This window comes from Nycticebus coucang, chromosome 22 (assembly GCF_027406575.1).
Source record: "Nycticebus coucang isolate mNycCou1 chromosome 22, mNycCou1.pri, whole genome shotgun sequence".
NCBI lineage: Eukaryota > Metazoa > Chordata > Mammalia > Primates > Lorisidae > Nycticebus > Nycticebus coucang.
Window position 1 is genome coordinate 11,642,480 of NC_069801.1, and position 13,814 is coordinate 11,656,293.

General features: G+C 41.5%; 1 protein-coding gene across 4 annotated transcripts in view; it reads left to right on the forward strand.

Moving 5' to 3' along the window:
* SPEN (spen family transcriptional repressor) overlaps positions 1 to 13,814 on the forward strand; it is a 113,831-nt gene that overhangs the window by 87,977 nt on the left and 12,040 nt on the right. For all 4 annotated transcript variants that reach the window (XM_053577184.1, XM_053577185.1, XM_053577186.1 and 1 more), the window contains 4 exons: positions 2,209 to 2,334; positions 2,677 to 2,790; positions 4,584 to 4,697; positions 7,074 to 7,174. In XM_053577184.1, the coding sequence (XP_053433159.1) occupies positions 2,209 to 2,334; positions 2,677 to 2,790; positions 4,584 to 4,697; positions 7,074 to 7,174 (455 nt within the window). The remainder of the gene's footprint in view (positions 1 to 2,208; positions 2,335 to 2,676; positions 2,791 to 4,583; positions 4,698 to 7,073; positions 7,175 to 13,814) is intronic.

Genomic DNA, 13,814 nt, shown 5'->3' on the forward strand with positions numbered 1-13,814 from the left:
ACTTATCAAACAGCTCTTTAAATGTACTATTCATATTGCTGTTTTGAGTTTTGATTATTGGCTTGTGACCTTTAAGGACATTGACATAACCACATAACTTTATTCTGTAGTGTATTCTACTACATGGCCCAGGTCATTATTATTTTTTTAAGTACAGATATTTGCTGTCTAACTCAGTGGTTTCTCTGGACCATTTTCATGTGTACGCCATGTTTTTTCACGCCCACCTGTTAGTAGGCAGGATTGGGGTATCAGGCCCAAGTTTTATGCATTCCAAAGAGATGAGGGGGTCCCCTTTGTAAGTGTTTCTTTAATCCAGGGATGGTGTTCTGGTGGATCTTCACAGAGCAGTTCAAGTATTTATAAATATCCATTCATTTTGGATATGAGAGATTATTACCGTATTTATCAATCTCCAGCTTTGGTTCAGTTAGGTATACTGATACTGATGAGTCTTTGCCTTCAAGATTGCATCTTTTCTTTTCTTTTTTTATTTTTGAGACAGAGTTTCACTTTGTTGCCCTCAGTACAGTGTTGTGGAGTCATACCTCATAGCAACCTCAAACTCTTGGGTTCAAGCGATTCTCTCTCTCTCTCTTTTTTTTTTTTGAGACAGAGCCTCAAGCTGTCGCCCTGGGTAGAGTGCTGTGGCATCACAGCTCACAGCAACCTCCAACTCCTGGGCTCAAGCAATGCTCCTGCCTTAGCCTCCCAAGTAGCTGGGACTACAGGTGCCCAATACAACGCTCGGCTATTTTTTGGTTGTAGTTGTCATTGTTGTTTGGCAGGCCCTGGCTGGATTTGAACCCACCAGCTCCAGTGTATGTGGCTGGCACCTTAGCCGCTTGAGCTACAGGCTCTAAGCCTCAAGCAATTCTCTTGCCTTGGCCTCCCAAATAGCTGGAACTACAGGCGCCCATCACAACACCTGGCTATCTAATTTTAGAGATGAGGTCTCACTCTGGCTCAGGCTGGTCTCGCACCTGTGAGCTCAGGCAGTTTACCTGCCTTTGCCTCCCAGAGTCCTACAATTAGATTACAGGTGTGAGCCACCGCACCCAGCCAAGGTCACATGACTTTTTTTTTTTTTTTTTTTGCAGTATTTGGCTGGGGCTGGGTTTGAACCCACCACCTTCGGCATATGCGGCAGGCGCCCTACTCCTTTGAGCCACAGGTGCCGCCCAAGGTCACATGTTTTAAATGACTTTCTCAAAACTTGATATATCATTCTTAATCTTCTCAGCTATTGTCTTTTAAATGGCCTCACCCCTAATAAGGATTTTAGATATTATAAAAGGGAATTATTTCTTAGAATTTCTTTCCTCCCCACCACCACCCCCAGAGTCTCACCATGTCGCCCTCCGTAGAGTGGTGTGGTGTCCCAGATCACAGCAACCTCAAACTCTTGGGCTTAAGTGATTCTCTTGCCTCAGCCTCCCCAGTAGCTGGGACTACAAGCACCAGCTACAACACCCAGCTGTTTTTTGGTTGCAGATGTCAATGTTGTTTAGCAGGCCTGGGCTGGGCTCGAACCCACCAGCCTCCCACCAGCCTCCGTGTGTGTGGCTAGCACCCTACTCACTGAGCTACGGGCACCAAGCCATATTTCTTAGGATTTCATTAAATAGGCTACATTCTCTATATTATCATAAATTCCTTTCTTAACACTGTTGTTATGGGTCGGGCGCAGCGGCTCACACCTGTAATCCTAGCACTTTGGGAGGCCAAGGCATGTGGAGTGCTTGAGCTCACGAGTTCGAGACCAACCTGAGCAAAAAGTGAGGACCCCCTTCCCCCATCTCTACTAAAAATAGAAAAACTGAGGCAAGAGGATCTCTTGAGCCCAAGAGTTGGAGGTTGCTGTGAGCTATGATGCCAAGGCACTCTACCCAGGGCAACAGCTTGAGACTCTGTTTAAAAACAAATAAACAAACAATACTGTTGTTATGAACTTTAAATTTTGAGGCAATTGCTCCTCTGCAAAGAACTTCATATGGGAAGAATTTCATGGTTTGTGATTATAGATGCTGTGTTGTACAGCGTTTAAACTAATATATAGTTGTATTAAGATATACAATTTTAAATAAGAAAATGATTATTGGAAGTATGACTTTTTTGAGAAATGAACATCCTTTATGGACTTGATTTGTTCAGATTTATTATTTTCTTCTTGGCATATGGCTAAGTGGTATTGACTGACTTTTTCAGGATATTGATGTTAAGAAAGTAAATGGAGCTCCTCAGTATGCATTCTTGCAATATTGTGATATTGCCAGCGTTTGTAAAGCCATTAAAAAGATGGACGGGGAATACCTGGGAAATAATCGCCTTAAGGTAAATACGTTTGCATAAATTACCATGCTGTTGTGATTTGCTTTGTTTTTTAAGATTTGGAGTTTTCTTTGCCTGTGTCTGATTATTTAACATTGCAGTAATTGTATCGACCATAAATGTGAAAGATATTTGTATTCCCATCTTGTTATAGTATAATCTGAATCAATAGCTATTAGCCAGGCAGAATTGATTTTTTTGTAAATTTCTATTTTATTTTAACTAGATGGTTATAACTTGATGTTGATTTGGTAAGATTTCTATGGAAAAATAGTTTTTTCAGAATTCTGTAATTGAATAGCAATTGTAAACTTTACTAATAGAAATTTTGCCTTTTATATTCAGCTGGGTTTTGGAAAAAGCATGCCTACAAACTGTGTATGGTTAGATGGACTTTCTTCAAATGTATCAGATCAGTATTTAACACGACATTTCTGCCGATACGGTCCTGTGATAAAGGTATGTGCGAGGTTTTGATGTGTGTTTCATGCTTACTTCTGACTCCTTTTTCTTGGTTTGCTATTTTGAGACAGAGTCTCACTATATCCCCCTAGGCAGAGCACAAACTCTTGGGCTTAAGTGATTCTCTTGCCTCAGCCTCCCAAGTAACTGGGACTATAGGCGCCCACCACAATGCCCGGCTGGTTTTTGTTATTGTTTGGCAGGCCTGGGCTGGGTTTGAACCCATCAGCCCCGGGTGTATGTGGCTGGTGCCCTAGCTGCTGAGTTACAGGTGCCAAGACTCAGTCTCAGTTTCTTTAGTAACTCACACATTAAAATTGTCTTTGTTAAAATTTGGTCTGTAAGGGTATTTGCATTTGTTAAAGTTATAAATGTTTGAAAAATTATTTTGAACTAGCTGAGATGATTAATTGTGAAATTATCCTCATAGTATAGTTAAATAGAATGAAATAGAATGTTTCTTATGGAGTTTTATAATTTTATATCACATTAAAATTAGTCTAATTATGTAATTGGTTACATTTATACTAAATATGTAGTTAGTCTTTTTTACAAAAAGATGGTGACTTTGAACGGAAGGTCATACAACAAATGTTTATTACATGACATACCCACAAACAACGGGAATAGGGTCTTTGGACCCAGTTTCATTTTATGAGGTAAAGTTTAATTCCTTAATAGCTTGTTTACTCTGTGATAGGTAGGTTGCATAATTTGGATATTTCTTTAAACATAGCTTTTGTTATTTGGAGAAATACTCGTCTTAAAGATTGGCCTATATAAATAAAAATCTAGCAGCTTTGGACAGTAGTGCTACTTATAATAAAAAGTCACTGGGCGGCGCCTGTGGCTCAGTGAGTAGGGCGCCGGCCCCATATGCCGAGGGTGGCGGGTTCAAACCCAGCCCCGGCCAAACTGCAACAAAAAAAAAAAATAGCCGGGCGTTGTGGTGGGCGCCTGTAGTCCCAGCTGCTCGGGAGGCTGAGGCAAGAGAATCGCGTAAGCCCAAGAGTTAGAGGTTGCTGTGAGCCGTGTGACGCCACGGCACTCTACCCGAGGGCAGTACAGTGCCCTCTGGGTCTCTACAAAAAAAAAAAAAAAAGTCACTGACATTTTTGTAAATTCAGTATTCTTTATTCTTTATTATTTATTTATTTAGACAGAATCTCACTTTGTCGCCCTTGGTAGAGTGCCATGGTGTCATAGCTCACAGCAACCCCAAACTCTTGGGCTCAAGAGATTCTCTTGCCTCAGCCTCCCTAGTAGCTGTGACTACAGGTGCCCGCTATTTTGTTTGTTTTAGCAGACCCAGGCCAGGTTCGAACCCACTAAGCCCTGGTGCATGTGGCCAGTACCCTAACCACTGAGCTACAGGCGCCTAGATAATTCAGTATTTTTTAAATTTCTTTTCTCTCTTTCAAAGATGTTGGTTGTTTTTTCTTTGTTTGCTTTTTGAGCCAAACAGGAAAAATATTTTTTACTTAGAATAGGCGTTCAACATGGAAAACAAAGTAAAATACAGAAAAGCAAAATAAAGGAAAATATACCTCAAGCCACAATATTCATGATTTTTCTAAATAGTCCCTACATGTTTTACTGGTGTGTTCACTACAACATGTGTCATTTTTTTGGAGCGTCATCAAAAAAAGCTTGACATTTTTTTCCAAGGTAAAGTACATCAAAATATATTTTTTCTTGGCAGCGTCCTTGTGATGTAGGATTTTGTTGGGACTGACACTAAGTCCAGTGGATGAGGCTCTTACTTAGTTTTTGTTTTTTATTTCTTACAGGTGGTGTTTGACCGCTTAAAAGGCATGGCCCTAGTTCTCTACAATGAAATTGAATATGCACAAGCAGCTGTAAAAGAGACCAAAGGGAGGAAAATTGGTGGGAATAAAATTAAGGTGTGCAGAATGACTTTAAACAGAAGCAAAAGAAATTCAAATCTCACCCCTTCAATAACTGGCATTTGTAGGTTGCCAACGAACAAAGAGAATGGTATTACAGGACATGTAGTTTATGTCCTCATTGTTAAGGGGAATATTATGATTTTTGTGTTCAGATACTGGTGGGCAGAAGGTCCTTTTAAAAAAAATGATTAGCCACAGACCCTTCCCTAAAAATCCCCTCATTCAAAGAAGTATGTCTCTCCAGGGTCTGGTACTTGATGTGCATGTGCATGGTCTCAGCGCAGGCCCAGGCACCATTCCCTGTGGGTATCTGCACACCCAGGGGTTGAGAGTATCAGTCTAACTTCCCAAATGATGCCGTCTTCCTCTTTAAAGAGTAGCTAACCACTGAAAGCTTGATTTTTTTTTTTTCCCTTTTTTATTGCATCTGGTGTATATTTTTTAAAATTTGATATTCATGGTAGATAAAAGAAATGTATACACTTAATAACTATGATGGCTAGAATAAACAAGTACTTATTTTCAAAATGAAATAAGATAATTTATAACTGACAAGTGTCATATGTTTTAATGACTTCTAGGCCCAACTGTGACTAAAGTTTTAATGTTCTTCCATATTTTATGTTCTGTGGTTCCAATAAATTTATGTACAACAGAGGTTGCTGGATTTAGTTGCTCTGAAATTTTTTTTTTTTTTAGAGACAGAGTCTCACTTTATGGCCCTCGGTAGAGTGCCATGGCATCACACAGCTCACAGCAACCTCCAACTCCTGGGCTCAAGCGATTCTCTTGCCTCAGCCTCCCGAGTAGCTGGGACTACAGGCACCCGCCACAACGCCCGGCTATTTTTTGGTTGCAGTTTGGCCGGGGCCGGGTTTGAACCCACCACCCTCGGTATATGGGGCCAGTGCCTTATCGACTGAGCCACAGGTGCCGCCCTGAATTTTTTTTTTTTTTTAAAGAGCTGGGGTCTCTCTACAGAATCCTATCTCATCTGGTTGTAACCCTGAAGGCATATATGTATAACATTGTCTGTCTTTAAGGAGACCCAATAAAGGTACCAGGACAGTAGAACTCTCTCTTTAATTTGTGCCAATAATGAACAGAGGGTGTATTTCACAAGCCACCGTGTCTTTTTTCTTTCCTAAATCACATACCACGTGGAGCCATACCCTGTGCAATGATGCTAAAGAACAAGGAAACTGTGGTTTTTTGTTTTTGTTTTTGTTGTTTTTTTGCAGTTTTTGGCCAGGGCCAGGTTTGAACCTGCCACCTCTGGTTTATGGGGCCGGCGCCCTACTCCTTGAGCCACAGGAGCCACCCAGAAACTGTGTTTTATTTATTAGAAAAAAAAAAAAAGAGCTGGGGTCTCCCCGCCTTTTTTTTTTTTTTTTTTTAAGAGACGAGTTTCACTTTATCACTCTCAGTAGAGTGCTGTGGTGTCACACTGCTCACAGCAACCTCCAACTCCTGGGCTTAGGTGATTCTCCTGCCTCAGCCTCCCGAGTAGCTGGGACTACATGTGCCCGCCACAACGCCAGGCTATTTTTTTTTTTTTTTGTTGCAGTTTGGCCTGAGCCGGGTTTGAACCCACCACCCTCGGTATATGGGGCCGGCGCCTTACCCACTGAGCCTCAGGTGCTGCTCGGGTCTCCCTTTTTTACCCAGGCCGGATTATAGGGCCATGACCATACTCATTCTCCCACTTTAGCCTCTCAGAGCACTAGGGTTACAGGTGTGAGCCACTATACTGTGCCTGGCCTCATTTGATTTTTAATTGCCATTTTAATTCTCCACTTTGTTTTTTTATCCTTCAGGATGAAAGTGGTGGCTCACAGCAACCTCAGCTCAGGGTTGGGTCTGAAACTTTTTTTTTTTTTGTAGAGACAGAGTCTCACTTTATGGCCCTCGGTAGAGTGCCATGGCATCACACAGCTCACAGCAACCTCCAACTCCTGGGCTTAAGCGATTCTCTTGCCTCAGCCTCCCGAGTAGCTGGGACTACAGGCGCCTGCCACAACACCCAGCTATTTTTTTTTTTTTTTTTTGGTTGCAGTTCAGCCGGGGGCCGGGTTTGAACCCGTCACCCTCGGTGTATGGAGCCGGCGCCTTACCGACTGTGCCACAGGTGCCGCCCTTGGGTCTGAAACTTTAAATTACATTTCTTTATCAGGATTTCTGTAGAATTTGGAAGATTTCAGGTTAACACAATATAGTTAGGAGGACTGTTTCACTTCCAGATAGATTTGTTATTTCCTAAAATTTGTCCAAAAAGGTTATGTTGTGAAGAATTTTCAAATTTGATAACATTTCCCATCGTTAAAATCTGAAATTTATAACGAACACTTGCTGACCTTTTTTTTTTTTAAGGTGGATTTTGCAAATCGTGAAAGCCAGCTGGCATTTTATCATTGCATGGAGAAATCTGGTCAAGACATCAGAGACTTCTATGAAATGTTACTAGAAAGAAGGTATGGATTGTAAACTATCAGCATAGCTAGAGCTTGAATATATACAATTCAGATGGGATTAAATTTTATCTTTTACCCCTTACCCTAACTCCTTAAAAAGCATACCATCTCTTATGGAAACTCAGGTTTATTTTTATGAAGCCAGTTTTTAGATTTCTCACTGAATGTCTCTACAATTTGAAAGAGTTATTGGTTTGTCAGAATATAACTTCATGTACCATTAATTATAGCTATAAATCATTCTGCCTTATAGTTTTAAATTAAATTTGATAACATATGTTAGAGTGTATTATAAACTATGAAATGTCTTAGTAATGACAACATCCAGCAAGTCACCACACATGTTCATACATTTAACTAAAAAACAAAAACTTCCAAAAGAATATTAAGAATTCTTTTTTTTTTTTTTTTAGAGACAGAGTCTCACTTTATGGCCCTCGGTAGAGTGCCGTGGCATCACACAGCTCACAGCAACCTCCAACTCCTGGGCTTAAGCGATTCTCTTGTCTCAGCCTCCTGAGTAGCTGGGACAACAGGCGCCCGCCACAACGCCCGGCTATTTTTTAGTTGCAGTTCAGCCGAGGCTGGGTTTGAACCCACCACCCTCGGTATGTGGGGCCGGCGCCTTACCGATTGAGCCACAGGCGCCGCCCAATATTAAGAATTCTTAAATTTGAATTTCTTAAGTACATGGTGAATCAATAATCCAAAAGGTATATAAATTAGTGACTTCGGCAATGTGAAAGGCAAACCTGATTTCCCCTTGTTAATATTTTTAATCATAATAATATAATATTTGATATTTTCCCTGCCAAATAGATAAACTATATAAAAAATCTTAATATAATGCTCCTTTCTTCAATAGCTGATTACATGTGAAAATGGAAACTATTGTCCACATGGTCAAGCTTTTTGTGCAGCCATGCCTCTATGATTAAGTCTCCTAGAACATTACCACTAGGTCTCCTTCCCTGTACCTATGTGTTACACAGAAGTCTTTGTGCAAAAAAATGCATTAGATACATAAGTTCTATTATCAAAAGAGCTCTGTGACCACGGTGAGCCAAGTTCACATCGTGCTGCTGGGGACCTGTTGAATGCATTCTCTTTCTACTGTCTGTTCTGACCAGTTCATTTTTTTTTTTTTTTGGTAGAGACAGAGTCTCACTTTTTTTACTGCCCTCGGTAGAATGCCATGGCGTCACACGGCTCACAGCAACCTCCAGCTCTTGGGCTTACGTGATTCTCTTGTCTCAGCCTCCCAAGTAGCTGGGACTACAGGCGCCCGCCACAATGCCCTGCTATTTTTTTGTTGCAGTTTGGCCAGGGCTGGGTTTGAACCTGCCACCCTTGGTATATGGGGCCAGCGCCCTACTCACTGAGCCACAGGCGCCGCCAGACCAGTTCATTTTTTAAAAAATTATTTTATTTATTTGACTCTATTGCCCCGGGTAGAGTGCTATGGCATCATGGCTCACAGCAACCTCAAACTCCTGGGATCAAGTAATCCTCTTGTCTCAGCCTCCCAAGTAGCTGGGACTATAGGTGTTCCCTGTAATGCCTGGCTAGTTTTTCTGTTTTTAGTGAAGACAGGGTCTCATTTTATTGCCCTTGGTAGAGTACCATGGCATCGTAGCTCATAGCAACTTCAGATTCTTAGGCTCAAGCAATCCTCTTTCCTCAGCCTCCGAAGTTCCCAAGTAGCTGGGACTACAGGCACCCAATATAATGCTTGACGCCTGACTGGTTTTGTAGAGACAGGATTTCACTCTTTTTTTTTTTTTTTTGAGACAGAGTTTGGCGACGTTGCCCTTGATAGAGTGCTGTGGTGTCACTGTTGACAGCAACCTCAAACTCTTGGGCTTAAGCAATTCTCCTGCCTCAGCCTCCCCAGTAGCTGGGATTACAGGCACCCACCACAACACCTGGCCATATTTTGGTTGCAGTTCTCGTTGTTTTAGCAGGCCTGGGTTAGGCCTGAACCTGCCAGCTTTGGTATATGTGGCTGGCACCCTACTCACTGAGCTATAGATGCTGAGCCCTAGGTCTCACTCTTTCTCAGGCTGGTCTCAAACTCCTGAGCTCAAGCAATACCCCACCTTGGCTTCCCCAAATGGTAGGATTACAGACATGAGACTGTGAACAGCCTTATAAATTATTTTTTGTATAAATCAGAGAGCGTATATGCCACTTTGAGTCATTTTATAGTATTGTGCAGTAATGAAGTAACCTTGAATTTGGAGCTTTATAAATGAAGAATGGCGGGTGGCACCTATGGCTCAGTGAGTAGGGCGCCGGCCCCATATACCGAGGGTGGCGGGTTCAAACCCAGCCCCTGCTGAACTGCAACCAAAAAATAGCCGGGTGTTGTGGCAGGCGCCTGTAATCCCAGCTGCTTGGGAGGCTGAGGCAGGAGAATCATGGAAGCCCAAGAGCTAGAGGTTGCTGTGAGTCCTGTGACATCATGGCACTCTACTGAAGGCAGTAAAGTGAGACTCTGTCTCTACAAAAAAAAAAAAAAAAAAGAAAGAAAAATGTCCCCTATTATCAGAGTCTCCAAATCAGACTTCTAAGATTTTGATAGTTTCTCTCTAGTATATCAGAATCCAAATCATAAAAGATCAAAAATCAATAGTCCTGGCCGGATCCAGGGTCTCACTTCTGTAACCCTAGCACTCTGGGAGGCCGAGGCAGGAAGATTGCTTGAGCTCAGAAATTCAGGACCAGCCTGAGCAAGAGTGAGACCCTGTCTCTAATAAAAATAAAAAAACTAGCCGGGCTTTGTGATGAGCACCTACCAGCTACTTAGTAAGCTGAGGCAAGAGGATTGCTCAAGCCTAGGAGTTTGAGGTTGCTGTGAGCTATGATGCCATAGCTCTCTACCCAGGACGACATAATGAGATTGTGTCTCATAAAAATAAAAAAATAAACAGTCCCATAGGTAGAAAGTCAGTATTAATAGACTGTTGTGTCTCAGTTGTGTGTGAATATGAGAGAGCAGGAGTGAGCATGAACCTGTGTGTGCACATGCAACAGAAGGCATGTGTCTGTTGGGAGAGGAAAAAATATGTTCAGGATCCTGGCTTTTCAAGTAGGATTTTGAAATCATTGTTAATACCAAGTGCTTACAGGAATTCTTTTTTTTTTTTTGCAACAGAGTCTTACTATGTCGCCCTTGGTAGAGTGCTGTGGCATCACAGCTCACAGCAATCTCAAACTCTTGGGCTTAAGTGATTCTCTTGCCTCAGCCTCCCCAGTAGCTGAGACTACAGAAACGCATCATAACGCCTGGCTGTTTTGTTGTTGTTGTAGTTGTTGTTTGGCAGGCCTGGGCTGATTAAAACCTGCCAGCCCTGGTGTATGTGGCTGGTGCCCTAAATGCTGAGCTATGGCGCTGAGCCTGCTTACAAGAATTTTCATCCATAAGTGAATCAAAGTGTGTTGGAGGCCTAGTTGTACCTAAGTGATAAGAAATCCATTAAGTCCTCTGTGTATGTTAAATGTTAGAATGTAGCATCTTATGAGGGTTGGGTAATGTAGTGTGGGTGTTAATTTTTGTATATTACTACTTAAAATTCATTCATTTTAGTGATGATCTAGCTCTGTCTTTGTTCTTTGGTTCTTTCGCATGATAATTTATCTCCATCAATTGGTGGTTATCTCCTAATACAAGAAGCAGGGAGAGTATGGGCCTTCACTGGGACCCAGGCTTACCCCATTTGGTTACAGGTTTCAGGTCTGTGGAGTGCCTTCCTTGCAATAGAACTTGAGGACCTTTGTCTTTTCCACAGAGTGGAAATTATCCCGCTGAATACTTGACACATGAATGAACAAAAACATTTTAACTCTAGTGATAATTCAGTGTAGGAATACAAATAACTCTTATTTTCAGAGGCCCTGCATTTACAAGGTAGTGTTTCAACTGATCCCTCAAATACTCTGTCAGGTAGGGCACTGTGTCCTGTTTTCTGGAGGGAACTGAAAATCAGATGACTTGCTGATAAGATCACGGCTCCTTAATGGTTGGGCTGAGAATAAATCCAGAGTTCCACCTACTAGTGAGTTGAGCTTACACTTGGCCAGAGTAATTCTCAAGATGAATTTACAGGGTCCCGTTGTGATTTAGGTGACTTATGGTAATTTGGATTTCGTGCAGTAATGTGAACAGTGTTCCCTTCCCACCTGACTTCATAGTTCCTCTGTGTCGCTGTACACACCCCTGCAGAGCCCCTCACACATTGCCCAAGTCCTCAGTTGTATTGTCCCCTTTGTTTTTCTAATTTTTAGAGACAGAGTCTCACTTTGTCGCCCTCTGTAGAGTGCTGTGGCATCATAGTTCACAGCAACCTCCAGCTTTTGGGCTTAGATGATTCTCTTGCCTCAGCCTCCCGAGTAGCTGGGACTATGGGCATTCACTACAACGCCCAGCTATTTTTTTTGTTGCAGTTTGGCGGGGGCTGGGTTTGAACCCTCCACCCTTGGTATATGGGGCTGGTGCTCTACTCACTGAGCCACAGGCACTGCTCGATACTGTGTCTTTTTTTTTTGTAGAGACAGAGTCTCACTTTACCACCTTCGGTAGAGTGCCATGACGTCACAGTACTCACAGCAACCTCTAGCTCTTGGGCTTCAGCGATTCTCCTGCCTCAGTCTCCCGAGCAGCTGGGACTACAGGCGCCCGCCACAACACCCGGCTATTTTTTGGTTGCAGTTCAGCCGGGGCTGGGTTTGAATCCGCCACCCTCAGTATATGGGGCCGGCGCCCTACTCACTGAGCCACAGGCGCCACCTTTTTTTTTTTTTTTTTTTACAGCTTTTGACCAGGGCTGAGTTTGAACCCACCACCTCCGGCATATGGGGCTGGCGCCCTACTCTGTTGAGCCACAGGCGCTGCCCTGATACTGTGTTTTTAACGTGTGACTCAAGCCTCCTATTGATGTAGACAATAAACTAATGCCCATTCTAAGTGTTTTATTCACTTTATAATATTAGAGGGCATATTGTGTTTTGTTCACCTTCATATGGGAAAACGATCCTTTCTTGAGTATGTATTTATGGTGGTCATGAATTAATTTAGTCTAATTCCATACCTACTGATAGGTATTTATAAGATGCTGGTCAGTATTTAGGCAAAGAATGTGATCCTTTAGAACTATGGAAGGGCCATCTTGAATTGATTTATATCATGGATATAAAACACTGACTTTGAACTGAGCAAGTTTAATATAAATACATATAAAATGTGTTATTGATGCTTCCAGTATTTGGTCAGTCTAGATACTTCATTTTCTGTTCAAAGGGATTAGAACATCATCAGCTTTGACATATTTTTCTAAAGTTCATTTTTTCAACAAATATTTGAGAGGCTACTATATGAAATGAGCACTGTTGTAAAAGTTAGAGAAATTATTTCCAAAGCCTGTGCCTTTAAGCAGCTTAAATTCTAGTGTTGTTGGGTTTCAGTGAGCTACTATTGGCATATGTGTTCTTGTATTTACATTTAATTGTGTTTTGAATGTACCAGACAGGTCCTGTGACAGACCCAGTGGAGAGTCTCTTATGGTGCTTGCAGTGCTTCCTGATTTGCAAGTTTGTAGTTTGGGGGAAGTGACAGAATTTACTGAGGTCCAAGTGTGTGCCTAGGATTATGCTAGGAAAGTTTTTACAGGTGTTCTCTTGAACTTTTTAAGAGCCTTAAGAACAAAGTATCATCAATTTATGAGTGAGGAGACTGAGCTTAACTAGCCACCAAAATATTGTTTTAATTGTGAATTGAGATAGAGGTGCTAGCAGTATTGTACAGGTCATAAGGGTGGTAAGATTTCAGTTAAAATTTTTATGTTTTTCTAAATAGTGCATTTATTAGCCAGACCTAGTGGCTCATGTCTGTAATCCTAGTACTCTGGGAGGCCAAGGCGGGTGGATTGTTTGAACTCAGGAGTTCTTGCTAAGCAATAGCAAGAACCTGTCTCTATCAGAAATAGGAAGGGAGAAAAAACAAACAAACAAACAAAAACTGAGGCAGGAGGATCATTTGAGCCCAAGAGCTTAAGGTTGCTGTGAACTATGATGCCATTGTACTCTACTCAGGGCACCAGGGTGAGATTTTGTCTTAAAATAATAATAATAATAGTGCATTTATTTCCTATGTTGTGGTAAGAGTATTTTTTGGTAGAAAAGTAATTATGAAAGATTAGAAATGTGATACTGTTCAATAATTAGTGGTTATCTGTTTTGCCACTATACCAGTGTCTCCAAAAGAATAAAAAAGGGCTGAACTACCAGGGTCAAGGGAAATGAAATGTAGTATAAGTTACATATGTGATATTAAATTCTCTAGTAGCCACAATAAAAAATAAAAAGGAAAGATGAAATTATTTTTAATTTAATGTATCTGAAATATTATTTCAACATGTACTCATTCTAAATAAATTATTGAGTTTTTTTTAAACTAACTCCATAAAATCTACTATGTATTTTATAGTCACATCTCTTGGGCGGCGCCTGTGGCTCAAGGAGTAGGGCGCCGGTCCCATATGCTGGAGGTGGTGGGTTCAAACCTAGCCCGGCCAAAAACCAAAAAAAAAAAAAAAATATATATATATATATATATATATAGTCACATCTCAATTTGGATTAT